Raw genomic sequence first — 27972 nt, forward strand, 5'->3', positions numbered from 1 at the left:
TGTTGTTGCTTCCTGCGGCAGTATGTACGCTAACCAGGCTTCTCAGAGAGTGGGGAGGCTTGTGTTGTGAAAGAACGCTTGCCCTGGCTTTGTTGGGCTGAGTGAGGACCGAAGGTGGGGAGGAAAAAAGACGATTTATTATATTTATTTTAAAAAAGAGGCAGAGAGAGAGAGAGAAAACATGTCCTCCTCGCTGCTGAATGAGATGGGAGAGCTGAACATCAGGAACGCTCACACAGCAGAGAGCAGCAAAAGTTTCTTGCTGGTGGATGAGAATGAAACGTTACAGGTAAAAGAAAAAGATTAATTGGGGCTGGAGAAGGAGGGGGAGATGGGAGCGATGCAGTTGTTTTTTGTCCATTTCCAGGCAGTTCCGGCTGGAAATGACTCGAATTCTCCCCCTCCCTCCTGGTAGCGGCCGCGGTGTTGAACAGAGAGAATTAGTCGGCGATACATTTGTTGCGATAACAATTACTTGTTACAATTATTTGTTACAGTAACATTTGGCCACAAGTAACATTTTGTTACAGGTAACATGTCTCTGTTGCAAGTAACACCTATTTGTTGCAGTAACATTTTGCTACAAGTAACATTTTGTTACAATAACATTTGTTCGCTCCCATTTTGCTACATGTCTCTGTTTTGTTACATTCAGGAACAATTATCCCGATTGCTTCCATGGGGAGGGGGGGAAATGGCTACACTTTTTATGCCGGTAACATTGTTCCCAGTAAACTGCGACACCACCCCTGTATCCTCAGGCCTCTGACACTTTCGATTTACAGCCGAGAGCTTTTTTTTTTAAAACTATATAATCTCTGTATGGTCACTCTCTGTTTCTGGGAGTTTGCTGTACACACATTTAGCCCCTTGCATCAGGACAATGAGGACATTTTCCCCTCCACTGGCTATGAAAGACGCTATATAAATACTTTCTCTCTCTCTCAAAGGGGCAGTGCTGTGCTTAAAGGAGATTATTTTTTGCCTTTCTTTTAAAGGTGCTGTACGTTACTGACTGTGGCAGGGAGTAGAAACAAGGTGACTTGCAGATAGGCTGGTTGGGGGTAAACACCCCCCCCCCCCCAAGAATTCCTAAATCTCAAAAATTAAAGATCTGTGTGCAGTTGTTTACCTCTGGCTAAAAGTCTCAGTCCCGCCTCCACGAACAGTTTAGTTCACAGCAGGAGTAGGCCTTGATCCAATTGAGTAACAGGCTCAAAGGGCTGAACGGCCTCCTGCTTCTACATTCTATCACTGGCAGAACAGGTTTGAATACTGACGATAAAAGAATGTGCCACCTTATTGGCCAATGATTAGCACTGCTGCCTCGCAGCGCCAGGGATCCAGGCTAGATTCCAGCCTTGGGTCACTGTCTGCATGTTCTCCCCGTGTCTGCGTGGGTTTCCTCCGGGTGCTCCGGTTTCCTCCCACAGTCCGAAAGACGTACTGGTTAGGGTGCATTGGCCATGCTAAATTCTCCCTCGGTGTACCCGAATCACCCGGGGTGTGGTGATCAGGATTTTCATAGTAACTTCTTTGCAATGTTAATGTAAGCATACTTGAGACACTAATAAATAGACTTAAATTAAGTCAGGATGGTGAGTGGCTCGGAGGGGAACTTGCAGGTGGTGTTCCCCATGTATCTACTGCCCTTGTCCTAGATGGAAGTGGTCGTGGGTTTGGAAGGTGCTGTCTAAGGATCTTTTGATTTATTATTGTCACATGTATTAACATACAGAGAAAAGTGTTGTTTCTTGCACACTATACAGACAAGCATACCACTCATAGAGAAGGAAACGAGAGAGTGCAGAACATAGTGTTACAGTCATAGTTAGGGTGTAGAGAAAGATCAACATAATGCGAGGTAAGTCCATTCAAAAGTCTGACAGCAGCAGGGAAGAAGCTGTTCTTGAGTTGGTCGGTACGTGACCTCAGACTTTTGTATCTTTTTCCTGACGGAAGAAGGTGGAAGAGAGAATGTCCGGGGTGTGTGGGTTCCTTAATTATGCTGGCTACTTTGCCAAGGCAGCTGGAAGTGTAGACAGAGCCAATAGATGGGAGACTGGTTTGCGTGGTGGACCACTCTGACCACTCTTGGGCAGAGCAGGAGCCCATACCAAGCTGTGATACAACCAGAAAGAATGCTTTCTATGGTGTATCTGTAAAAGTTGGTGAGAGCTGTAGCTGACATGCCAAATTTCCTTAGTCTTCTGAGAAAGTAGAGGTGTTAGTGACTTGCTGCAGGACTAGAGGGGGAAATTGTTGGGCGTGGGTCTTTTTTTCCCTGGAGCGCAGAAAGCTGAGGGGTGATTTATACAGGTCTACAAAATAATGAGGGGCACAGATCAGCTAGATAGTCAATATCTATTCCCAAAGGCAGAGGAACCTAAAACTAGACAGCATAGGTTTAAGGTGAGAGGGGAGAGATGCAGAAGGGGAGAGATGGGCAATGTTTTCACACAGAGGGTGGTGAGTGTCTGGAACGAGCTACCAGAGGTAATAGTAGAGGCGGGTACAATTTTGTCTTTTAAAAAGCTTTAGACAGTTACATGGGTAAGATGGATATAGAGGGATATGGGCCAAACATGGGCAATTGGAACTAGCTTAGGGGTTTAAAAAAAAAGGGTGGTGTGGACAAGTTGGGCCAAAGGGCCTGTTTCCATGCTGTGAACCTCTATGACTCTAATATCCCCAGTTAAAAGCACCTGAACTGCCTTGAGTAGCAGAGCTGCTACATAAGAACATAAGAAATAGGAGCAGGAGTAGGCCATCTAGCCCTTCGAGCCTGCCCCGCCATTCAATAAGATCATGGCTGCTGTCCAACTACAGGACGTAACTCTGGCACCAGTTGATGGGTGGCACAGTGGTTGGCACAGCTGCCTCGCAGCACCAGGGACTGAGTTCGATTCCCAGCTTGGGTCACTGTGTGGAGTCTGCACATTCTCCACATGTCTGCGTGGGTTTCCTCCAGGTGCTCCGGTTTCCTCCCACAGGCCAAAAGACGTGCTAGTTAGGGTGCATTGACCATGCTAAATTTTCATTCAGTGTGAGACTAGGGGATTTTCACAGTAACTTCGTTGCAGTGTTAATGTAAGCCTCACTTGTGACACTGATGAATAAACTTTAAACTTTGTTTTAAGAACATTATTCAACATTTAAAATGGTCAGAATTAAATGTGATTCTTTGGCAGCAGAGATGCCCAGTGGCAAAACATGTGTTTTCTTGTAGCAACATGGTAATGACACCTGTGTAGGTGACATATGTTGGTCATATTAATCATGCATGGAGTAAATCACTAGCAGATTTGTAATTGGAGCTCAATGCTACTCTTGGACTGGCCTAGGACCTGGATGTTGATTTTATTATTGTCATGTGTATTAGGATACAGAGAAAAATATTGTTTCTTTGTGCGCTTTCCAGACAAAGCATACCATTCATAGAATATATAAAAGAATTGATTTGATTTATTGTTGTCACATGCATTAGTGTGCAGTGAAAAGTATTGTTTCTTGCGCACTATACAGACAAAGCATACCATTCATAGAGAAGGAAATGAGAGGGTGCAGAATGTAGTGTTACAGTCATAGCTAGGGTGTAGAGAAAGTCTGACAGCAGCAGGAAAGAAGCTGTTCTTAGAATCATACAATTCTACAATGCAGAAGGAGGCCATTCAGCCCGTTGAGCCTGCACCGACCACAATCCAACCCAGGCCTAACTCCATAACCCCATGCATTTACCCTGGCTGGTTCCCCTGACAGGCAGTTTTTAGCATGACCAATCACATCTAACCTGCACCTCTTTGGAGTGTGGGAGGAAACTGGACCACCTGAAGGAAACCCACACAGACACAGGGAGAATGTGCAAACTTCACACAGACAGTGACCTAAGCCGGGAATTGAACCCGGGTTCCTGGCGCTGAGGCAGCAGTGCTAACCACTGTGCTGCTTTGAGTCGGTTGGTGCGTGATCTCAAACTTTTGTATTTTTTTCCCCAATGGAAAAAGGTGGAAGAGAGAATGTCCGGGGTGTGTGGGGTCCTTAATTATACTGGCTGCTTTGCCGAGGCAGCGGGAAGTGTAGACAGAGTCAATGGATGGGAGGCTGGTTTGTGTGATGGATTGGGCTATTCACGACCTTTTGTAGTTTCTTGCGGTTTTGATTGGATCTTTTTCCTGGTGGAAGAGAGAATGTCCGGGGTGCGTGGGGTCCTTAATTATGTTGGTTGCTTTTCCCAAGGCAATGGGAAGTGTAGATGTATCCAACAGATGGGTCTCGGTTGGATCCTTTTCCCAATGGAAGAGTATGTCCAGGGTGGGAATATGGATCTGGATATTTGTGCCCAAGAGGCTGGGTTTGAGTGTTGGAAGTTGGGAGTGACTAGGTTAATGTGCCATCTTCTTTTGCCAGGTGACGGAGGAGGAAAGCTTTCTGGAGAAACTGGGAATATCCGATGAGAAGGCTGTCAAAGTCCTGTCCATATTTGGCAACACGGGAGATGGGAAGTCCCACACTCTCAACGCCACCTTCTTCGAAGGCCGTGAGGTATTCCGCACCTCGGAGACCCAGGACTCCTGCACCGTGGGGGTGTGGGCGGCCTTTGACCCCTTGCTCTCCCTCATCCTCCTGGACACCGAGGGCCTGCTGGGGGCCACCAGCCGGCAGAGCCAGAGGCTGCGGCTGCTCCTGAAGGTGCTGGCCGTCTCCGACGTGGTGGTATACCGGACCCGCGCCGAGCGGCTGCACAACGACCTCTTCTGTTTCCTGGGCAATGCCTCCCAGGCCTACCTCAAACACTTCACCAGTGAGCTGAAGGCCGTCTCTGACCGCTGCGGCCTGGAGGTACCGCTGTCCAGCCTGGGGCCTGCACTCATCATCTTCCATGAGACTGCCAACACCAAGATTCTGGGCTGTGGTAAGCACCGCCGGGGTTGGGGGGTGCGGAAACGGGCTTTACCGGATCGGTGGGGGGAGGGCCAAGGGGTTGAACTCTGACCTGTGGCGTCACAGCGCTTTAGACCGAGGGCAATTTGGCATGGCCAATCCACCCTAACCTGCACGTATTTTGATTTGATTTATTATTGTCGCATGTATTAACAGTGAAAAGTATTGTTTCTTGCACAGACAAAGCATACCGTTTGTAGAGAAGGTAAGGAGAGGGTGCAGAATGTGGTGTTACGGTTGTAGCTAGGGTGTAGGGAAATATCAGCGAGGTAAAACCTTGGGGTTTTACAGTGGGTTAGCACTGCGAATTCACAACTCCAGAGACCTGGGTTCGATTCCTGGCTTGGGTGACTGTCTGTGTGGAGTTTGCACATTCTCCCCGTGTCTGCGTGGGTTTCTTCTGGGTGCTCCGGTTTCCTCCCACAGTCCAAAGATGTGCGGGTTAGGTTGATTGGCCGTGCTAAGGAATAGCCTGTTGGTGTCCAGGGATGCTTGGGTTAGAGGGATTGGTGGGTGGGATATGGGGTTAGGGCCTGGGTGGGATTGTGGTCAGTGCAGACTCGATGGGCTGAAGGGCCTCTTTCTGTACTGTAGGGTTTCTATGATTCTGTGATTTAAAAGTCTGACGGCAGCAGGGAAGAAGCTGCTCTTGAGTCGGTTGGTACATGACCTCGGATTTGTGTGTCAAACCTGTAAGATGTTGCATTAAAGCATTATTAGAGAGTTTAAGAGTTAGAATAAAGTTTTAGAACAAGAGTAAAAGATAGAATTAGAAGGTATGCTGGGCACAAGGAGTTGCCTGGCTCCAGCGCCAGCTTGCTTTGGAGTGTGGGAGGAAACCCATGCAGACACAGGGAGAATGTGCAGACTCCACACTCCCTGCCTCTCAGCACCAGGGATCCACGTTCGATTCTGGGTCACTGTCTGTGTGGAGTCTCCACAGACACGAGAGGCTGGTCTGAAAGATTTTTAAATGTTCAATTTGTGAATGAACTGATAACTTGTTTGCTGTGCCCTTTCCTCCCCTGGTGAGTGTCAGTTGGATTTTACCGACTGATCCACGATCTGCGTTGGAGCGAGGCCAGCGAGCAGGTCCCAGGGAGAATTGACCCAGGGTTCGAGCTGGCTAAACGGCAGGAGTGATACCAGGAAAACCACCACAGATCCCCTGGACAAACCACTGCACCCCCACGGTGGCACAGTGGTTAGCACTACTGCCTCACAGCTCCAGGGACCCGGGTTCAATTCCGGCCTCAGGTCCTGTCTGTTTGGGGTTTGCACATTCTCCCCGTGCCTGCGTGGGTTTCCTCCAGGTGCTCCGGTTTCCTCCCACAGTCCAAAGATGTCGGGGGGGGGGGTAAGTTTTTCACTGAGGGTGGTGAGTGAGTGGAATCAGCTGCCATCAGTGGTGGTGGAGGGGTCTTTTAAGAGACTTCTGGATGAGTAATGGGATTGAGAGTTATAGATATGATCGGCTCAACTTGTGGGCCGAAGGGCCTGTTTGTGCTGTAATGTTCTATGTGCAGATTAGGTAGCTTGGCCATGCTAAATTGCTCCTTGTGTCTGGGGGGACTAGCTGGGGTAAATGCATGGGGTTATGGGGATAGGATCTGGGTAGGATTGTTGCTGCAGACTCTATGGGCCAAATGGCCTCCTGCACTGTAGGGATTCTATGAAAGAAGGATGGTAAAAATGGATGAAAAGAAGAAATAAAATAAATGGAAATGGGGTGAAGGTGGTGGGGGGAGTTCAGGCTCCGGAGTTGTTGAACTCCGGGAAGTTGTAAAGTGCCCAGTCAGAAGATGAGGCTGTTCTTCCAGCCTCCCTAGGATGGGAGGCTGGTTTGTGTGATGGATTGGGCTTTGTTCATAACCCTTTGTAGTTCCTTGCGGTCTTGGGCAGAGCAGGAGCCATACCAAGCTGTGATACAACCAGAAAGAATGCTTTCTATGGTGCATCTGGAAAAGTTGGTGAGAGTCGTAGCGGACACGCCAAATTTCCTTCTGAAAAAGTAGAGGCGTTGGTGGGACTTTCTTAACTTTATCTGGAGCTTGTTGGAGAGGGAGTTTGGCTGAGATTCCAGTTGCCCAGTACATATTGTTAGGGTTACAGGTCACATAATGAAACATCACGGATCTGTTTGCCACAGAAGGCTGTGGAGGCCAGGTTATTGAGTGTCTTTAAGACAGAGATAGATAGGTTCCTGTTTAATAAGGGACTCAGGGGTAATGGGGAAAAGGTAGGAGAATGGGGATGAGGAAAAATATCAGCCATGATTGATTGGTGGAGCAGACTCGATGGGCCAAGTGGCCCAATTCTGTTCCTATGGTCTTATGTCAATAGGCTAGTAATCCAGAGACCCCAGGCTGATGCTCAGGAAGACACAGGTTCAAATCCCACTGTGGCAACTGGTGGAATTTAAACTTAATTAATAAAAATCTGGAATTGGAAACTGGTTCTCAGTAACTGTGACCGTGACTCCATTGTCGTAAAAACCCAACTGGTTCAGTAATGTCCCCTTTAGGGAGGGAAATCCTTACCCAGTCTGTGGTTCTACAGAATGATCCCAGGAATTAAAAGTTTGATACTGGAGGAGTGTTTGAGGGCTCTGGGTCTGTACTCCATGGAGTTTAGAAGGATGAGGAGGGATCTCATTGAAATTACAGAATACTGAGAGGCCTGGATATAGTGGACATGGGGAAGATGTTTCCATTAGTCTGAGAGACTCAGATCCAAGGGCACAGCCTCAGAGTAAAGGGACAACCCTTCAGAACTGAGATGAGGGGGAAATTCTTCAGCCAGAGGGTGGGGAATCTGTGGAATTCATTGCCACAGAGGAGGCCGGGTCATTGAATGTCTTTAAAACAGAGATAGATAGGTTCTTGATTAATAAGGGGATTGGGGTTATGGGGAAAAGGCAGGAGAATGGGTTTGAGAAACTTAACAGCCATGGCGGAGCAGACTCGATGGGCCGAATGGCCTGATTGTACTCCTATATCTTATGGGCTTATTCTTTAACTGCCCTCTGATGTGGCCAGACGATGTGGTTTAGCGATGGGTGGTGAATGTTGACCTGACCAGAGCCTGTTTTTACAAAGCTGCCGTGTAGCGAATCACAGGGGCTCAGGGTCTTAGCTGCTGTGTTGACCCTCCCCTAGACTCCCGGACTCCAGGGGGCGCCGAGCAGCTGCTCCAGAAGAGGTTCCACCAGCTGGATTTAAGCACCGAAGCTTTCAACTCGGTGGAGTACGTTGGCACCAGGACCACGGTGCCACCCACCAACTTCAGCAGCTTCCTGGAGATGGTCCGTCAACGGACCAGCAACACTTCGACCCGCTCTCGGAGACCACCCAGCATCGTCTACAACGCGCTGAAGGTAACGCTGGCGGGGGAAGGGCTGGGGCTGGGGATGAATAGCATAACTCCATTGACGTCCACGTGAGCGAGAAGGGCCGAACGGCCTCCCATTCTGGGAGATTTAAGTGGGAAGGTGTCATGACCTGGGGGAGGAGGTTGTGACTCAACTCCCCAGCCCCTCCAGATTGTGGGTTCAAGGCTCACCTCTCCTCTCAGCCGATATTCCCAATCCCACAGTGCGGAGCTGATTAGGTGCGTTGGCCATGCTAAATTCTCTCTGTGTACCTGAACAGGCGCTGGAGTGCGGCGACTCGGGGATTTTCACAGTAACTTCATTGCAGTGTTAACGTAGGCCTACTTGTAACACTCATAAATAAACGTTCTTGCCATTGCAGTGGCTATCACTGCTGCCTCTCAGCTCCAGGGACAATTCCCGGCTTGGGTCACTGTCTGTGTGGAGTTTGCACATTCTCCCCGTGTCTGCGTGGGTTTCCTCCAGATGCTCCGGTTTCCTCCCACGCTTCAAAGATGTGCTGGTTAGGTTCATTGGCCATTCTAAATTGCCCCTTAGCGTCAGAGGGACTAGCTAGGGTATCTGCATGTGGATATGGGGATAGGACTTGGGTGGGATTGTGGTCAGTGCAGGCTTGATGGGCCAAATGGCCTTCTGCACTGTCAGGATTCTATGAAGAGGAGGAGAGATATTCCACCGCCCCCACTTCCCCAGTGTCCTGGGACCAATATTTATCCCTCGATCACTGTCACTTAAACACCATAATCCAGTTACTGCTTGTGGGATCTTGCTGTGCAGAAGTTGGCTGCTGCATTTGCTACATAAGTGTCTATACACGATAGCACAGTGGTTAGCACTGCCACCCCACAGCTCCAGGGACCTGGGTTCGATTCCCAGGTCACTGTCTGCAAAGTCTGCACATTCTCCCCGTGTCTGCGTGGGTTTCCTCCGGGTACTCCGGTTTCCCCCCACAGTCCGAAAGACGTGCTGGTTGGGTGCTAAATTCTCCCTCAGTGTACCCGAACAGGCGCCAGAGTGTGGTGACCAGGGGATTTTCACAGTAACTTCATTGCAGTGTTAATGTAAGCCTATCTGTGACGCTAATAAAATAAACTATCTGAGCCCCCACCATCAGCCAGCTATTGGGTGGGGGGTTGGGGGGGGGGGGGGTGGGGGGGTTGGTGGTGGTGTGGTTGGTGGTGGTGAGTGGGTTGTTGTTTGCTAGGGTTAATGTAAGCCTATTTGTGACACTAATAAAATAAACTTTACCTTAAAAGCTTTTTATTTTGTTATCACCTTCTGCTACTATGGTCTCCACACTCTGGACTTTTGCTCCTTCTGAACTCTGAATCTGCTCTCCTCACGGTGTTTGTGGAAAAGATCACAGTCCCCTGCCTTAACACATTATTTACCACAATCACTAAAGTACAGATCTCTCCACTTTCCTTCATCTTTCTCTCCTGTACAATGTTCAAACTTATAAAAATCCAAACCTCTCATCCTCTAAGTCTCTAGTGTGACGACGAAGGGATTCTCAGTAACTTCATTGCAGTGTTAATGTAAGCTGATTTGTGAAGCATATAAATGAATTTAAATTCGATGGGCCGAATGGCCTCTGTTTGCACTGTAGGGATTCTTTATGATAAAAATGAAATGCTTCATTAATTGTAAAGCACGTGGGTGATGCTGAGCTTGTTGAAGAAGTTTTTAGAATGTGTGTTCTTTCTATCTGTGACTCAGTCCTCTGTGTGTTTTCCCCCTCCCTCAGGCTCTGAGTATGAGGTTTAATGGTGAGATAACGGACGATCGAATTGCGACCACCTCGTTCTTCCCCGATGAATATTTCAGCTGCTCCAACGTCTGTCTCAGCTGTGGGTGAGTCCTCGGGGAGGGGGGGGGGGGAGGGTGTAGAATTGATCCAATTGTTCCTCTGAGCCCCACTCCATTGAAGAGCTGCTCCCCCCACCCCCAGCGCCTTCCAGGTGGGACCTCCACTTTCTGCACTCCTCTGGCAGTGAGGTAGAGGTCACTATCACAAAACCGAGATCATATCAACCCCCCCTCAAAATCTGAGACATGGTGGGGTCACAGCCAATCAGAGTTAACTTGCTGACCAATCACCGTCCTTTTCTCCCATAGTATAAATTGTTGTGATTGGTTGTTTTGAAATTTGGTATTCTTGAGTTTGTCCTTATGATTTTTAACCAGGCCATTGAGGTTGGCCTGCTTATAGACAGGATATTATTAAACTAGAAAGAGTGCAGAAAAGATTTACTAGGATGCTACTTGATGGATTGGGTTATAAGGAGAGGCTGGATAGACTGGGACTTTTTTTCTCTGGAGCTTAGGAGGCTGAGGGGTGATCTTATAGAGGTCTATAAAATAATGAGGGGCACAGATCAGCTAGATAGTCAATATCTTTTCCCAAAGGTAGGGGAGCCTAAAACTAGAGGGCATAGGTTTAAGGTGAGAGATACAAAAGGGTCCAGAGGGGCAATTCTTTTCACAGAGAGGGTGGTGAGTGTCTGGAATGAGGTAGTAATAGAGGCGGGTACAATTTTATCTTTTAAAAAGCATTTAGCCAGTTATATGGGTAAGATGGGTATAGAGAGATATGGGCTGAACGCAGGCAATTGGGACTAGTAAAGGGGCTTTTAAAAAAAGGCAGCATGGACAAGTTGGGTTGAAGGGCCTGTTTCCATGCTGTAAACCTCCTATGCTTGAATATGAACTCCCTGAGTAAGGGCCAAATTGATGGTTCAATCAGATAGCCCCATGATCTGTACTGAAACAGGAGTGTCAGTTCCTCTGGCACTCTGGGTGGAGACTGCAGACTGAGAGCACTCGGTGTAATATTGTTGGATCTTGTAAATAAAGGAATCTTGGGGAAGCGACTTTTGCCTCTGAGGAATCACTCCTGATGAGTGCAAGTTGAAAAACTTCGACAGCCTGTGTCTTGGCAAGATTCCAGAGGGTTAAATAGATATTATTGCTGCAGTTGATTACCTTTTATCCCTCTACCGTGTGTGTCAATGTCCCACAAGTATTCATCAAGGAAGCAAACTGGTACGCTCCGACAGGATGTTTCACTGTTCATTCCGTGCTGTGTATTTGGCAGTTAATATTTCCCTGAGGGAGTTTTGTGGAAAGTCTCTGCCAATCTCGTCTTTGGAAATGAGGAGACAGAACATAGAATTGCCACAGGAGGAGGCCATTCGGCCCATCAAGTCTGTGCCAACTCTCCAACAGAGCATTTTACCCAGGCCCTATCCCTCTAACCCCACGTATTTACCCTGGGATGGGATTAAGCAGTGTTAATTATGCTAACTCCTCCTTCTGAACCCGCCATCAAAAATCTCCAGTCCATCGGCAGTTGGAAACCTCCAACTGGTTCCTTTAGGGAAGGAAATCTGCCGTCCTTACCCGGTCTGGCCTACATGTGACTCCAGAGTCTCAGTGATGGGGTTGACTCTCAACTGCCCCTCCGAGGGCAACTAGGGATGGGCAATAAATGTGCTGCCCATGTCCTATGAATGAATATAAAGCAAAGTTATCCAGCCTAATCCTTCCTTACCCTTACTCATATTCAAGCATGGAAACAGGCCCTTCAGCCCAACTTGTCCATGCTGCCCTTTTTGAGGTGAAGGCATCTCAATCATAGAATCCCTACATTGCAGGATGCCATTCAGCCAATCAAATCTGCACTGACGACAATCCCACCCAGGCCCTATCCCCGTAACCCTACATGTTTATCTAGCTAATCCCTTTAACCTACACATCCTGGGACACTAAGGGGCAATTTAGTGTTGTCAGTCAATCTAACCACCACATCTTTCAGACTGTGGGAGGAAACCGGAGCACCCAGAGGAAACCCACGCAGACACGGGGAGAATGTGCAAACTCCACACAGACAGTGACCCAAGCCGGGAATTGAACCCAGGTCCCCAGCACTGAGGCAGCAGTACTATCCACTGTGCTGCCCTCAATTTTTTTAAGAGGCAGAAACCCTTGTCACACTTGGAGTGGCACAGTGGTAGCACTGCTGCCTCACAGCCCCAGGGACACAGGCTCGATTCCTGGCTTGGGTCACTGTCTGTGTGGAGTTTGCACATTCTCCTCGAGTCTGCATGGGTTTGCTGCCACAGTCCAAAGATGTGCAGGTTAGGTTGATTGGCCATGCTAAATTGCCTCTTAGTGTCCAAAGATATAAAGGTTCGACGGATTAATGGCATCAATACATGGAGTTAAGGGAATAGGGCCTGGGTAAGATGCTCTGTTGGATAGTCAGCACAGACTTGATGAGCTGAATGGCCTCCCTCCGCACTGCAGGGATTCGAGGATCAGCCTCCTGGTTTCCAAAGAAAACAATCCAAACCCACCCAATCCTATCCTCCTCTTGACAATATCCCGTAAATCTGCGCTGCTCCCAACATGATGTCCGAGATGGTGCTGGAGCAAAATGATTTCTTACAAGCTGTGCCCAGTATACCCTCGAATTCTAACATTTACTCCCATTCTGTGCTTCTAAAACTTCATTCTAACACTCAAGCTCTCGAACAATGTGATTTCTTCATTAAGCTGATCTTTCTCTACACCCTAGCTGTGACTGTAACACTACATTCTGCACCCTCTCCTTTCCTTCTCTATGAACGGTATGCTTTGTCTGTATAGCGCACAAGAAACAATACTTTTCGCTGTATGTTAATACGCGTGACAATAATAAATCAGATTAGACAGTAACTGAGTGAATGAGGTGCAGAGGGTAACCGGGAAAGGAAATGTTACTGATCTTTTTGTTGTTATCGCAGGGCACGCTGTACCCGGAATATGAACCACATAAAGGAAAACGTCAGTCACACCTCGAAGAAACGGTGTCGATACACACACCAGTACAACAACAAGGTGCTCATCTGCAGGGTAAGGCCACTCTCAATTCTGCACTCTTTCCTGCGATGGATAGACCAGAGTTTATCACCCATCCCTAATTGCCCCTTGAATTGGGTGTGTCCCCCCTTGGGCCATTTCAGAGGGTAGTTGAGGGTCAGCTACATTGCTGTGGCTCTGTAGGCCAGACCGGGTAAGGATGGCAGATTTCCTTCCCTAAAGGAACCAGGTGGGAAATAGTTTCACGGTCACCGTTACTGAGACCAGCTCTCCATTCTGGATTTTATTAATGGAATTTAAATTGCAGCAGTGATGGGGTTCGAACCCCCGGAGGATTAACCCTGGAGCCTCGGGTTAGTGATGTTCCATCTCCCTGGAGAAGGAGCGGTCAGGGAGATTTAGTAGAGAGGCTTTCAAAGATGTGAGGGATTATTGATGAGTGAATGAGTTTCTGGAAAGTGGGAGGGTCAAAACCAGAGGTCCCAGGATTGAAGAGAATTAACCAAGAGGGGAGGAGGATTTTTAAACTTTATTATTTATTTAATATTGACACAGTGGTTAGCACTGCTGCCTCACAGTGCCAGGAACCCGGGTTTGATTCCCGGCTCGGGTCACTGTCTGTGTGGAGTTTGCATATTCTCCCCATGTCTGCATGGGTTTCCTCCGGGTGCTCCGGTTTCCTCCCACAGTCCAAAGATGTGTAGGTTAGGTGGATGGACCATGCTACATTGCCTCTTGGTGTCCCAAGATGTGCTATTTAGATGGATGGGCTGCGTTAAATTGCCCCTTGGTGCCCAAAGATACGCAGGTTAGATGAATTGGCCACGCTAAATACACAGGTTAGTTTAAATTTCAAGTTTATTTATTAGTGTCACAAGTAGGTTTGCATTAACACTGCAATGAAGTCACTGTGAAAATCCCCCTAGTCACCGCACTCCTGTTCGGGTACACCGAGGGAGAATTTAGCACGGCCAATGCACCCTAACCAGCGCGTCTTTCAGACTGTGGGAGGAAACCGGATCGTCTGGAGGAAACCCACACAGACACGGGGAGAATGTGCAGTCTCCGCACAATGACACCAGCCGGGAATCGAACCCAGATCCCTGGCACTGAGGCAGCAGTGCTAACCCACTGTGCCATCTCATGGGTAATGGGGTGGGGAAGTGCTTTTTTGGAGAGTCGATGCAGACTTGAGGGGCTGAATGGCCTCCCTCTGCACTGTTAGGATTCTAATTGCCCCCTTGAGAAGGTGGTGCTGAGCTGCTGCCGAACCTACTGCAGGTGTAGGTACAGCCACAGCGCTGTTAGGGAGGGAGTTCCAGGATTTTGTCCCAGTGAGGGAATGGCGATAGATTCCCAAGTCAGGATGGTGCGTAGTTTTTATGCAGCGAGGCAGGGGAAGGAAATGTTTTCCTGACCTGTTCTCCATCAGTTTCTGTAAGAGAATTCTGTGCTTTGGACGGAACACTCGGAAGACGGAACGCACCAGATCAGCCAGAGTCTTATTGAATGGTGGAGCAGGCTCGAAGGGCCGAATGGCCGCCTCCACCCAGATTCTAATGTATGGAGTGTGTGGGGGCGGTGGGGGGCGAGGAGAGGTGGCTGAGTTCTGAACCCTTCTCTGCTGTGACCCCCCAGGTGTGCTACGAGCGGGGACTGGAGGTTGCTGTGAGTCCCAAAACCTCAGCATCGACAGACAGCAAATGGTTCGGTCTCGCCACGTACGCCTGGTCAGGGTGAGTGACCGCCATGGTGGAGAGTGGGGTCAGCTGGGCAGGGTAGGAATGCGGGCATGGTCCCCGCACCCCCCCCCAAAACCAGTCGAATAGATGCAACCCCCCCCTTGCAACAGACGGAAGAGGAGATACCTTTCCGCTAGTACCTTTAGCACCGCCCCCCCCCCCCCCCCCACAACAATGTCCCTGTGGGACAGCGCCAAATCTCAAAGCCTGCCCAGTATGGGAGTGCTGCACTGCCGGGGACCTCACGTTCTGGAGAAAACCTTAAACTCGGGGTCCCCTCTGCCCTTTTTGGGTGTGGTGGGGGAGGGGGTGGTGTCTCATTCCTGTTCAAGTTTAGCCCTCAATCAATCCCCTTTCTCGAGTTTAAAAAAAACCCTTAACACAATGCAGTTTTCTGGGATCTTGCTCTGCATGCTGCAGTTTTCTGGGATCGTGCTGTGCACCGTGTGGTTTTTTTCAAATTTGCGATCACGGTGGGCGCACACTTTAGCGGCCCCGTTTCCCGACATTACAAACGGTCTCCGTGATGGTAAAGCGCTTTGGGACGTCTCTGGGTCAAAGGCGCTATGCAAATGCGAGTCTTCCATTCCTCCATCATCACGTTTGAACTCAGTACTTACTGACTCTCGCCTCTCCTCGGAGTCGGCGGAACTCCTCTCCTCCTCCCACCTTCCCGACTTCCCACAATTTTCCATCGGGCAATCCTTAACCACCATCACCTGATTTCACAGTTACCGGATGTGACCCAATCCTTCACGGACCTGCTCCCAACATCAGGGTGTCTTTCCCACACTCGGATTTCTGAATGATCGTAAAGACAAACGGAGAGTAGTGAGAAATAAAATGTTAAAACAGGAACAGTGATGGATAGGTAGCTTTACTGGGGCTCTGAGGTTGCAGACAGTTTACAGATTACTGACTAGAATGCAAATCTTTACACCTAACCTGCTATTCAAGTCTTAGAGGCCAACAATGTGAGTGGAAGGAGCACTGATCACAGGTTAACGAGATGTGTATTGTCTCCAGACAGTACAGTGAGTGAGGTTTTGCAAACCCAGGCAAGTCACGGGGGTTACAGATAGTGCGACATGAACCCAAGATCCCTGTTGAGACCGTCCTCATGTGTGCGGAACTTGGCTATCAGTCTCTGCTCAGCGACTCTGTCTGGAGACAATACACATCTCTTTAACCTGGGCTCAGTGCTCCTTCCACTCACATTGTCGGCCTCTCTAAGCCTTGAATAGCAGGTTAGTTGTAAAAATTCACATTCTAATCAGTAATCTGTAAACTGTCTGTGCTGTTATATGCTCTGTCTGAGGCCAGAACTCTCCGTTCACCTGACGAAGGGACAAACCCCAAAAGGTTGTGAGTTTACTATCAAATAAATCGGTCGGACTTTAACCTGGTGTTGTCAGACTTCTTACTGTGTTTACCCCAGTCCAACGCCGGCATATCCACATCATGATGTTGTGGAGGTTTACAGCACAGAAACAGACCCTTGTCTTAATTTGTTTCTCAGGTACGTGCTGGAATGTCCGAACTGTGGGATTATCTACCGGAGCAGACAGTACTGGGTTGGAAACCAAGATCCTGAAGCTTCAGTTGTACGTCCCGAGTTGAGACACGTGTGGCTGGGGGTAAGCACGCTACACAACGTCAAGCTTATTGCCAAGGAGTCTCTCTGAGAATTGAAGATTTGACCTTCTAAGATGCGGCTCTGAGGGGGAGAAAGGAAATCTCAAACGTAGAAACTAGAAGCAGGAGGTAGCCATTCGGCCCTTCGAGCCTGCTTCCCCCCCCCCCCCTTGTTCATTTTGATCATGGCTGTTCATCCAATTCAATATCCCAATCTCCACCCCCCCCCCCCCCCCCCCCCCCACCCAACCTTCCCCTTTAGCCCCATACGCAACAGTGGCCCCAACACACACCCTTCTGGACATCCAAGTCCCACGGTGGTTGGCACTGCTGCCTCGCGGTACCAGGTACCCGGGTTCGATTCCCGGGTTGGGTCACTGTCTGTACGTTCTCCCCGTGTCTGTGTGGGTTTCCCGCCGGGTGCTCCGGTTCCCTCCAACAGTCCGAAAGACGTGCTGGTTAGGTGCTAAATTCTCCCTCAGTGTACCCGAACGGGAGTGTGACGACTAGGAGATTTTCACAGTAACTTCGTTGCAGTGTTAATGTGACACTAATAAATACATTTTCATCAGTCTGACTACTTTAGCCCCTATAATCTATTTTCTGGTTTGTAGCCAGCTTGCTTTCTAGTCTGTTATTTGTCCTGAGTCCTGTGTTTTGATCTCATTTGTTACCAATGGAAAAGTATTGAGAATTTGGATTTAGCCCAATAGGTGGGCTATTGATTTGTTTGGGGGTTGGTGGGGGGAATTGCTGATGAAGATTGTTGTGGGACCAATGACGGGTGTGTGAGGGCAGGGCTTTGGAAGGTCACCTGATCAGCCCTCCAGGAATTCATCCAATCAGAAAGTACCAATTTGTGGTTGGCACGGTAGCACAGTGGTTAGCACTGCTGCTTCACAGCCCCAGGGTCCTGGGTTCGATTCCCAGATCGGGTCACTGTGTGGAGTTTGCATGTTCTCCTCATGTCTGCGTGGGTTTCCTCCGGGTGCTCTGGCTTCCTCCCACAGTCCAAAGATATGCGAGTTATGTTGATTAGCCATGCTAAGAAATTGCCCCTTAGAGTCCAGGGATGTGTAGGTTAGAGGGATTAGTGGGTATAATATGTAGGGATATGGGGGTAGGGCCTGGGTGGGATTGTGTTTGGTGCAGTCTCGATGGGCTGAAGGGCCTCTTTCTGCATTGTAGGGTTCTATGATTGAGGGTGATTTGGCAAAAGGAGTGATGGAGACACAGGGAAAGACGATAGTTAGTTGAATGCGCTGTCCGAGAGTGTGGTGGAGACGCATTCACTCGAAGAATTACTCCGGCAGAGGGGTCAACGTGGGCCTGGAGTTCCTGTCCATCGCTACGTGCACACTCGAAGCGTCTAGAAACCAGTGCAAAACACTTCTACCGCAATCAGAACCGGAATGCAATTTTACACTGGCCGATTTTAACAGTTCGGCCAGTAGGGAATGTGTGCTGTGAAAAGCTGGGAGTGTTGCGAGGGAGGGTGGGAAGAGGGCAACGCTGAGGGTTGGGGGGGGGGGTTGGGTGGAGATCACTGTCCCTCAGAACTGCTGAGCCGTGAAAAATTAAATCCCACCAGAAAAACGGCACAGGGTCTGAGCAGCACGTTAACCTGGGACCCCTGACATTGCACCCCGTCCCTGCGTTGAACCAAAATGTGAGGGTCCCTGGCAAATTGGCCACATGTTCAACAACTGGCCACTTTAAAATGGGCTAAATTACCCGTGTGATTGTCACAGTGGGGTGTGGGGGGGGGGGGGGGGGTGGTGGGGTCTACCAGTTGAGTGTGCCCGCCGACTGGTTATGGCATTGGCACACACAATGTCGTGCGTTCCCAAGCCGGGTACGCTCCCATCCCGAGTGCAATGAAATTGGCCATGGATATAATGGGCTGAATGGCCTCCTGTGCTGTAACCATCCAGTGATTCACATCCTAAATGACACGGCGGCGCCAAGTGTCTCTGGAAGGCCTGGAGCAGGTTGGGGGTGGGGTGGGGGGGGTTGGGTTTGTTAATTCTGCCAGGGTTGACAGACCCTGCCCCTGGCTTTGTGTGAATTGTGTACCCTCCCCGTGCCCTCCAGCTGTGTTGTCTCCTCACGGTCCAGTGGCTGTGTTAACAAGCCTGAGACTCCCTCGCTCACACACAGCAAGCGTGTGAGTGAGTGAGAGACATGGGTTGTAAACAGCTTTGCTGCCTCGGGCACTGGCTGACACTTAATGCTTCCCGGATACTGATGGTCTGTGACAGGCTGTGGGGAGCGGAGCGGCAAGGGGGCGGGGGGTGTGAGAATGGCCAGAACGAGCGTTTAACTGTCTGTGAAGAAGGCGAGGGGAGCAGAATGTGACAAGCACCCAGCCTGTTGGCCAGGGACTAGGTGACAGACAGGGACGGGCCAACCCAGTCTGATGCTGTTTTTATGCTGGGGACCCAGGAGAGAGACACAGGGAGATTAATCACACAAGGATATCCCTCAACCTTCCTTTTCTCTCCTGCCCACCTCCCCCCTTTCTCTTTCTCTCTCTCTCTCTCTTCCCCCCCACCTTTTTTTTCCTCTCTGTCTCTCCCTTCCCCCTTTCTTTTTCTCTCTCTCCCCAGTGTTGGGGGTCCCAATATTTGCCCCTCCATTAGCGTCACCCAGAAACGGATCACATCGTTGTCTGTGGGATCTTGCTGTGTGCCATCATGCTGTTGCTGCTTTTCCTACTTTAAAGTTTATTTATTGGTGTCACAAGTAGGCTGACATTAACATTGCAATGAAGTTACTGTGAAAATCCCCTAGCGGCCACACTCCAGCGCCTGTTCGGGTACACTGAGGGAAAATTTTAGCATGGCCAATGCACCTGAACCAGCACGTCTTTCAGACTGTGGGAGGAAACCGGAGCACCCGGAGGAAACCTACACAGACATGGGGAGAATGTGCAGGCTCCACACAGACAGTGACCCGAGCCAGAATCAAACCCGGGTCCCTGGTTCAGTGTGGCCTAGTGGTATTATGAGACTATTAATCTAGAAACTCAGTTAATGTTCTGGGGAACCCGGGTTCGAATCCCACCACGGCAGATGGTGGAATTTGAATTCAATAAAAAATATCTGGAATTAAGAATCTACTGGTAACCCATTGTGGGAATGGGTTTCCTCCGGGTGCTCCGGTTTCCTCCCACAGTCTGAAAGACGTGCTGGTTAGGGTGCATTGGCCGTGCTGAATTCTCCCTCGGTGTAACCCAAACAGGAGTGTGGCGACCAGGGGAATTTCACAGTAACTTCATTGCAGTGTTAATGTAAGCCTTACTTGTGGCTAATAAATAAACTTCAAACTTTAAAACCTGCTGTCCTTACCCGGTCTGGCCTACATGTGACTCCAGAGCCACAGCAATGTGGTTGACTCTCAACTGCCCTCCAAGGGTAACTAGGGATGGGTAATAAATGCTGGCCCAGCCAGTGACACCCATGTCCCAGGAATGAATTAAACAAAAATAGCCGCTGTATTACGCTTGGTGGTGATGTGTTTTGGATGTAAAGGTTTTGGGAAGCTCTGCAGTTGTCAAAGACACGAAGTAAATACCAGTCTCTCTCTCTCTCTCCCTTATAACATTTTTATGTTTCAGAATGAGGCCTTTCTCAAGGATAACAGTAACGGAGCTCAGCGGGTTTTGGATGGGGTAAACTCGATGATCCAGTCAGTTACCGAGTACAGCGCGGGCCCCACCAAGGCGATCACCGCCTGGTTAACGGACCAGGTGGCTCCAGAGTACTGGAGACCCAACTCCCAGATCACCGTGAGTCTAACCCCTTCTCCGAAACGCAAGATGTGTTGTTGGGTTGTTGTCACCATCCAGGCGACAGTGCCGTAGGAACGGGGTGGGGGGGGGGGGGGGGGCGGAGGATACTGCAGAACTCAGCACTAAATCCTACCGACATTCCCAGTGCACTGCCGAGGGAGTGCCGCGCTGTCAGAGGGTCAGTGCCGAGGGAGTGCCGCACTGTCAGAGGGTCAGTGCTGAGGGAGTGCCGCGCTGTCAGAGGGTCAGTGCCGAGGGAGTGCCGCACTGTCAGAGGGGTCATTCAGACCAGACCTTTTAAATCAGACCCAGTTTGCCCCAGTGGGGTCAATGGTAAAGATTCCTGGCCACTATTTGAAGGGGTTGGGGGTGGAAGGGGGGGGGGGTTCTCTCCGCTGTCCTGGCTAGTATTTATCCCCCCAATCAACACCATTAAAACAGGTGATCTGCTCATGATCTCATTGTGGGATCCTGCTGTGCACAAATCAGCTGCTGAATCTCCAACACTCAATTTCTGGGACATGGTGCTATATGAATGCCAGTCTCTTATTGTTCACTCTTTCCTTTGGCAAAAATGAAAAGTTGATGGGGGGGCTGAATGGGGAGGGCAGAGAGGGGCTGAATGGCCTCCTCGTTCCCAGTCACCGAGAGATAAAGATATTTGTGTTCTGGATCCAAAACCATTCAGAATATCCACTGGTCTGGGTTTGTTTGAAAGCTGGAGGCTGGGGTATCACTCACAACTCCTTCCTCCACATCCACCCCCCCCCCCCCCCCACCACACAACCATGAGGGCAAAGCCCCCCCTGGGGTGGGTGATTGTACTCTGCCTTACTGCCCCTCACTACAGTGCAAAGGCTGAGACTGGGAAGGCCAGGAGACAACAACAACAACTTGTGTCTCTGTAGCACCTTTCTAACAGCACAGTGCCACAGTGGGTAGCGCTGCTCCAGGGACTGGGGTTCGATTCCCAGTTTGGGTCACTGGCTGTGTGGAGTTTGCACATTCTCTCCATGTTTGCATGGGTTTCCTCCGGGTGCTCCAGTTTCCTCCCACAGTCCAATAGATAAGTTAAAATTTATTTATTAGTCAGAAGTATGGCTTACATTAACACTGCAATGAAGTTACTATGAAAATCCCCCTAGTCACCACACTCCAGTGCCTGTTTGGGTACACTGAGGGAGAATTTAGCACGGCCAATGCACCCTAACCAGCACGTCTTTGGACTGTGGGAGGAAACTGGAGCACGCAGAGGAAACCCACGCAGACACGGGGAGAATGTGCAAACTCCACACAGACAGTGACCCGAGTCAGGAATTGAACCCAGGTCCCTGGCACTGAGAGGTAGCAGTGCTATTTGATGTGTAGGTTAGGTGGATTGGCCATTCTCAATTGCCTGTTAGAGTAAATGTGTGGGGTTATGAGGATAGGGGCTGGGTGGGATTGTTGTCAGTGCGGGCTGAATGGCCACCTCCTGCACTGTAGAGATTCTCTGGGAATTCAAACCAGCGAGTGAGAAACATTTAGCGCAAACAGGTCTGAGCTCTTGGGGAATGGAATACAGGGAGTGAGTAGTAAAGGCCACAGGTAATAGTGTCCTACTCGCTGCGGTATAGTTAGATTCACAAGAGAATCATAGCCACCTACAGTACAGAAGGAGGCCATTGGGCCCATCGAGTGTGTACTGACCACAATCCCACCCAGGCCCTATTCCCGTAATCCCACACATTTGCCCTGCTAAACCCCCTTAGTGTCAGGGAGGAAACCCATGCAGACATGGGGAGAATGTGCAAACTCCACACACACTGACCTGAGGCTGGAATCGAACCTGGGTCCCTGGCGCTGAGAGGCAGCTGCTGCAAAATGGGGGCCAGTTGCCACCCCCCCCCCCCCCCCCCCGCCACTAGATCTCGGGCAGAACCGGGATCTTGCGGTCCCTTCAACGTAACGAAGTTCTGATTTTAGATTTTACATTTGTTTTGCAGGAATGCCATCAATGCAAGAAAAATTTTGCAGACGGGGAGCGTAAGCATCACTGCCGCTGCTGTGGAGAGGGTTGCTGTGATAACTGCTCCAGTAAAACCATGCTGGTCCCAGAAAGGGGATGGGGTACAACTGCAGTCCGTGTGTGTGACGACTGCTACAGAACAGGTGGGAGCAGCGCAGGTAATAGTCACCGCCTCTGTCTCTGCTGCCGCTTACCGCAGAGTAATTGATTGCAGCGCCAAAAGGAGGCCATTTGGCCCATTATGTCTGTGCCAGCCCCCTGAAGGCACAATTTACTCAGTGCGCCCCACCCTGTTCTGTAAAATCCGATCAGAATCCAGTTCCCCTTTTCTGAATCTGCCTCCAACACGCTCTGAGGCAGTACATTCCTCATAGAATCCCCTACAGTGCACAAGAGGCCATTCGGCCCATCAAATCTGCACTGGCTCTCTGACAAGGTATCATACCCTGGCCCCCTCCTCCACCCTATCCCCACACTTTTAGCATGGCCAATCCCCCTAACCTACATGTCTTTCAGACGTGGGAGGAAATCAGAGCACCCGGAGGAAACCCACGCAGACACGGGGAGAATGTGCAGTTTCCACACACAGTGACCTGAGCCAGGAATCGAACCCGGGTCCCTGGCGCTCTGAGGCAGCAGTGCCACCGTGCTCCTCCAGATCCTAACCACTCACCCAGTGAAAATGTTTCTCCTCGTGTCCCCCTCATACTTGGAAAATCTCACCAATGGGAAGTTCCTCCCTATCCATTCTGTCCAGACCCCTCAATCAAATCTCTCTTCACCTTTCTCTTCCCCAAGGAAAACGATCCCAACTTCTCTGATCTGTCCTTGTTACAGAAGTTCCTCTTCCGTGGAACCAATCTAATCTCGCTAACCCGCACATCTTTGGATACTAAGAGGCAATTTAGCACGGCCAATCCATCTAACCAACATATCTTTGGCGTGTGGGAGGAAAGATGTGGAGATGCCAGTGTTAGACTGGGGTAAACACAGTAAGAAGTCTCACAACATCAGATTAAAATCCAACAGGTTTATTTGGCAGTAAAAGCCGCTAACTTTGAGAGTTGCCCCTTCATCAGGTGAGTGGGAGTTCTGTTCACAAACAGGGCATATAAAAACACAAACTCAATTTACAAAATAATGGTTGGAATGTGAGTCTTTACAGGTAATCAAGTCTTAAAGGTACAGACAGTGAGAATGGAGAGAGTGTTAAGCACAGATTAAAGAGATGTGTATTGTCTCCAGACAGGCCAGTTAGAGATTTTGCAAGTATAGGCAAGTCATGGGGGTTACAGATTGGGTTCACGTCGCACTATCTGTAACCCCCGTGACTTGCCTATACTTGCAAAATCTCTAACTGGCCTGTCTGGAGACAATACACATCTCTTTAATCTGTGCTTAACACTCTCTCCATTCTCACTGTCTGTACCTTTAAGACTTGATTACCTGTAAAGACTCACATTCCAACCATTATTTTGTAAATTGAGTTTGTGTTTTTATATGCCCTGTTTGTGAACAGAACTCCCACTCACCTGATGAAGGGGCAGCGCTCTGAAAGCTAGTGGCTTTTACTGCCAAATAAACCTGTTGGACTTTAACCTGGTGTTGAGACTTTCTTTGTGGGAGGAAACCCACGCAGTCACGAGGAGAATGTACAGTCAGCGACCCTGAGGCTAGAACTGAATGGGGACCCCTGGCGCTAGGAGGCAGCAGTGTTAAGAATGTAGTCACTTCTGGAATGTAGGAAAGCTGTCAGCCTATTTGTGCACAGCAAGCTCCCACTGACCGCAATGCGATTGTGAGTGTGTCAGGATTGGCCGGAGCGGCTATCCCTCAGTTCAGCACTGGGAATGGCAGCCCACTGGGATTTTGCGATCAAGTCTCGGGAGTGGAGTGGGGGAGGGGTGGTGGGGTTTGGGGCCCCCGTCCAGCTACAGAGAGAGGGGCGCAGCCGGATACGGAGGGTCGATCACGGATCGTTCCTGTGAGATTCTCCGCGGGGTGACTGAGGCGCTATCGGGTGGTCCAAGTAAACTCTGCCAAAGCTTCGGATCGGGATGTCAAATCCCGGTGGCAGCTGTGAAGGGAGCTGGAACTGGAAGCTGTCTCTAAGTGTTTCCATCGATCGGATGTGTTGAGTGATGTTGGCGGAGCGCTGTGCCGGTAAGGTGACTGGTGGCCTCTGAGAAAAGAATTGACAAGTCGGGGACTCACCAACTTATATCCCCACAGCAATGTGGGGGACTCTGAACTGCCCCTGAGATGGCCGGACACTCCCTTCAACCAGGGATGGTCAATAAACGCTGGCCCAGCCAGCGGGGGCCACCTCCCAGGAATGAATGAATATTAACCAGCTATTTGGTCCCAGAGGTTTCATAAGCATTTGGAAGGCTACAGCGGAAAGGTTAAGGGTCAAGAATCATAGAAATCCTACAGTGCAGAAAGAGGCCGTTCAACCCATCGAGTCTGCACCAACCACAATCCCACCCAGGCCCTATCCCCATATCCCTACACATTACACTCACTAATCCCTCTAACCTACACATCCCTGGACGCTAAGGGGCAATTTCTTAGCACGGCCAATCGATCTAACCCGCACATCTTTGCACTGTGGGAGGAAACCCACGCAGACACGAGGAGAATGTGCAAACTCCACACAGACAGTGGCCCGAGCCAGGAATCGAACCCAGGACCCTGGAGCTGTGAAGCAGCAGTGCTAATCACTGTGCTACTGTGCCACCCCACAAATCATTGAAATGATCTTGTGTTACCTGGTGATGTATGCTGACCGCTGTGAGATCGATGGCAGCATGCTAGTGTTGCTACTGGGCTAGCAGGCTGGGCTAATGATCCAAGCGACACAGGTTCAAATCCTGCCACTGGCGGGATTTAAATTCAATGAATTAAATCTGGAATTGGAAACTAGTCTCAGTGATCGTGACAACTGTTGTAAAAACCCATCTGGTTCACTAGTGTCTTATGAAGAGAGATTGAATAGACTGGGTCTGTACTCGTTGGAGTTTAGAAGGATGAGGGGGGATCTTATAGAGATGTATAAGATAATGAAAGGGATGGATAGGGTAGAGGTAGAGAGATTCTTCCTGCTTAGAGAGGATAGTAGGACTACAGGGCACAGCCTCGAGATAAGGGGTGGGGGGGCAGTTTAGATCAGAATTGAGGAGGAACTTCTTCACTCAAAGGGTGGTGAATCTCTGGAATTCTCTGCCCATTGAAGTGATGGAGGCTGCCTCGCTAAATATATTTAAGTCACGGGTAGATAGGTTTCTGACAGACAAGGGAATTAAGGGTTATGGGGAGAAAGCGGGAAAGTGGAACTGACCCACCAGATCAGCCATGATCTTATTGAATGGCGGGGCAGGCTCGAAGGGCTAGATGGCCGACTCCTGCTCCTATTTCTTATGTGTCCCTTTAGGGAAGGAACCCTTACCCGTTCTGGCCTACGTGTGACTCCAGAGCCAAGTGGTTGACTCTTAATTGCCCCTCTGAAATGGCCGAGTGAGACTCTCAGTTCAAGGGGGGCAATTAGGAATGGACAACACATGGTGGGCCCCACCAGCGATGCCCACATGAACTACTGGAAGGTGGTAACAAGGGGTAATTAGGGAAGGGTTAATGAAGGCCGTACTTGCCCCCGACGCAGAATAATCCTTAGGCTGGAAATCTTTTCCTCTGTTCACTCACCTTATTGAATCTCTTTCCAGGGAAACAGCTGGAAGCAGCCAGGGAAGGCAAAGGGTTAATGGCTCGCAGGATTACAGAGGTGGCGCAAAGCACACTGGACATCATGACTTCTGCAGTCGAATATCCCCTCGGTACGTGGGAGTGGGAGGGGTTATTTCTCTTGTCTTAGGGAACTGGCCCGTTCCCCTCAGGGTTACAAGCTGGGTGTCTCGGGGGAGCATGCGGGGAAAGGCCCCGGCTGTGTCTTTCTCTATGTCGAACTGTGATGCCTCCTACTGGTGAATAGCCTGCTGACATCGGCCCATCGTGATTTTTCAGCAAGGGAGGAGATGCTGGTGTCCGTGGCAACCGTACCCCAGCTAGGCCGAGGAAGGCAGTGTTGGCTGTTTGGTAAGAGGTGGTTAATAACGTGTGTTTGTCCTTTTTGCAGGGATTGTCAAGGACGTGGCGAGACCTGATTACTGGGTGCCGGATCACGAGCTTGTCAAGTGTCACCGCTGTGAAAAGCCCTTTACTGGGACGACGGGTAAACACCACTGCCGGGCCTGCGGCCTAGGCTTCTGCAGCCAGTGCTCCCCGGAGCTGAGGCCGGTGCCCTCGCGGGGATGGGACCATCCAGTCAGGGTCTGCATGGACTGCAGCGAGAACGAAGGGGAGCTTTGAGGCCCAGGGAGGAATTTGAGGCCTAGCGGCACTTCGGGCCTTCCCGTCGAAGCTTCGCGTGTGAGAGACGCCGAGATCGGTCGCTGTGTTCTTGCAGCAGGAGTCAGATTCCCGGAACGTTTCGCAAGGCTCCCTCCCGCCTTATCCCTGCTGGAATACCCAGTTGGCCGTGCGGGGCAGGGGGATGGGCTGAGGGTTGACTCCAGTCTAGCTCAAAGGGGACAGAATGGCCGACTCTCTGAGGTACACGCCCGAGGCTGCCGACCCCTGAGGGCGTATCCCTGGAGGTCGTGTCATGTGACCTACCATCTCAGCCCAGCCCCTTCTGCCATTGGCCAACCGATGCGTCCATCCTTTATGACACTCCCGCCCCACGACCAATCAAAAAATCCGAAGCAGACTCTTTGCTCCCAACTTGATTGGTCGATTCTCAGTGTGAGTCGTGGTATATTTTTTTTCCCATGAGGCCAATGACTTTATAAAGCCTCGTGTGACCTTTCCCCCTTGGGTCACTCGCCGCAGTGACCTGGAAGTTAATCTTCAATCCCCAATTACCAACCCCCCCCCCCCCCAAACCCCCAGGGCAATCCTCAGGGGGTGGGGGTAACTCCAATTGAGGTGTTGCCACGTAGCGATCAGGTTCCTCTGCATCTGGGATGGATGGGGTGGATTTGGGGGGGGGGACATTTCACACCTTGGCCCTAAAAAAAGAGATTTTCACTTACCCTGATAGCCCAAAGGAGAAAGATACAGAAACTAGAATCAGGAGGAGGCCACTCAGCCCTTCGAGCCTGTTCCACCATTCATTTTGGTCATGGCTGATCATCAAATTCAATATCCTGACCCCCCCCTCCCCACCTCACCCCTTCCATATCCCTCGATCCCTTTAGCCCCCAAGAGCTATATCTAATTTCTTCTTAAAATCACACAACATTTTGGCCTCAACTACTTTCTGTGGGAGTGAACTCCACACATTCCCCACCCTCTGGGTGAAGAAATTTCTCCTCACCTCAGTCCTAAAAGGTTTACCCCTTATCCTCAAAGTATAACCCCTAGTTCTGGACTCACTCCCCCACCATCAGGAACATTCTTTCTGAATCTACCCTGTTAGAATTGCGGGTTAGGGAGATTGGCCAGGCTAAAATTGCCCCTTAGTGTCCTGAGATGTGTAGGTTAGAGGGGTTAGTGGGTAAAATATGTAAGGATAGAGGGGTAGGGCCTGGGTGGGGTTGTG

The 27972-nt window shown here is 50.0% G+C and overlaps 1 protein-coding gene across 2 annotated transcripts; it reads left to right on the forward strand.

Annotated features, from left to right (window-relative positions):
- Positions 1–27972, forward strand: LOC145362202 (zinc finger FYVE domain-containing protein 1). 2 transcript variants are annotated; one of them, XM_080218261.1, is made up of 11 exons: positions 1–289; positions 4408–4912; positions 8100–8317; positions 10080–10186; positions 13120–13228; positions 14834–14931; positions 16457–16574; positions 20192–20362; positions 22351–22531; positions 26096–26206; positions 26506–27972. In XM_080218261.1, exons 1-11 carry the CDS (start codon positions 182–184, stop codon positions 26736–26738), a joined length of 1959 nt encoding a protein of 652 aa, XP_080074387.1. In that variant the 5' UTR covers positions 1–181; the 3' UTR covers positions 26739–27972. The 2 variants fall into 2 exon arrangements, with proteins under 2 accessions (XP_080074387.1, XP_080074388.1); XM_080218262.1 differs by having other exon boundaries at positions 22351–22516; positions 26506–27970.

This window comes from Carcharhinus amblyrhynchos, unplaced genomic scaffold (assembly GCF_965287045.1).
Source record: "Carcharhinus amblyrhynchos unplaced genomic scaffold, sCarAmb.v2.hapA scaffold_37, whole genome shotgun sequence".
NCBI classification, from domain to species: Eukaryota; Metazoa; Chordata; class Chondrichthyes; order Carcharhiniformes; family Carcharhinidae; genus Carcharhinus; species Carcharhinus amblyrhynchos.

What these genes read in the sequence shown, in the direction of transcription:
- LOC145362202 (XM_080218261.1), top strand. Translation starts at nt 182, where the DNA reads ATGTCCTCCTCGCTGCTGAATGAGATGGGAGAGCTGAACATCAGGAAC. An exon ending in AACAGGTGGGAGCAGCGCAG is followed by an intron (nt 22,532 to 26,095) that starts GTAATAGTCACC and finishes ATCTCTTTCCAG; the next exon opens with GGAAACAGCTGGAAGCAGCC. An exon ending in TGCAGTCGAATATCCCCTCG is followed by an intron (nt 26,207 to 26,505) that starts GTACGTGGGAGT and finishes TCCTTTTTGCAG; the next exon opens with GGATTGTCAAGGACGTGGCG.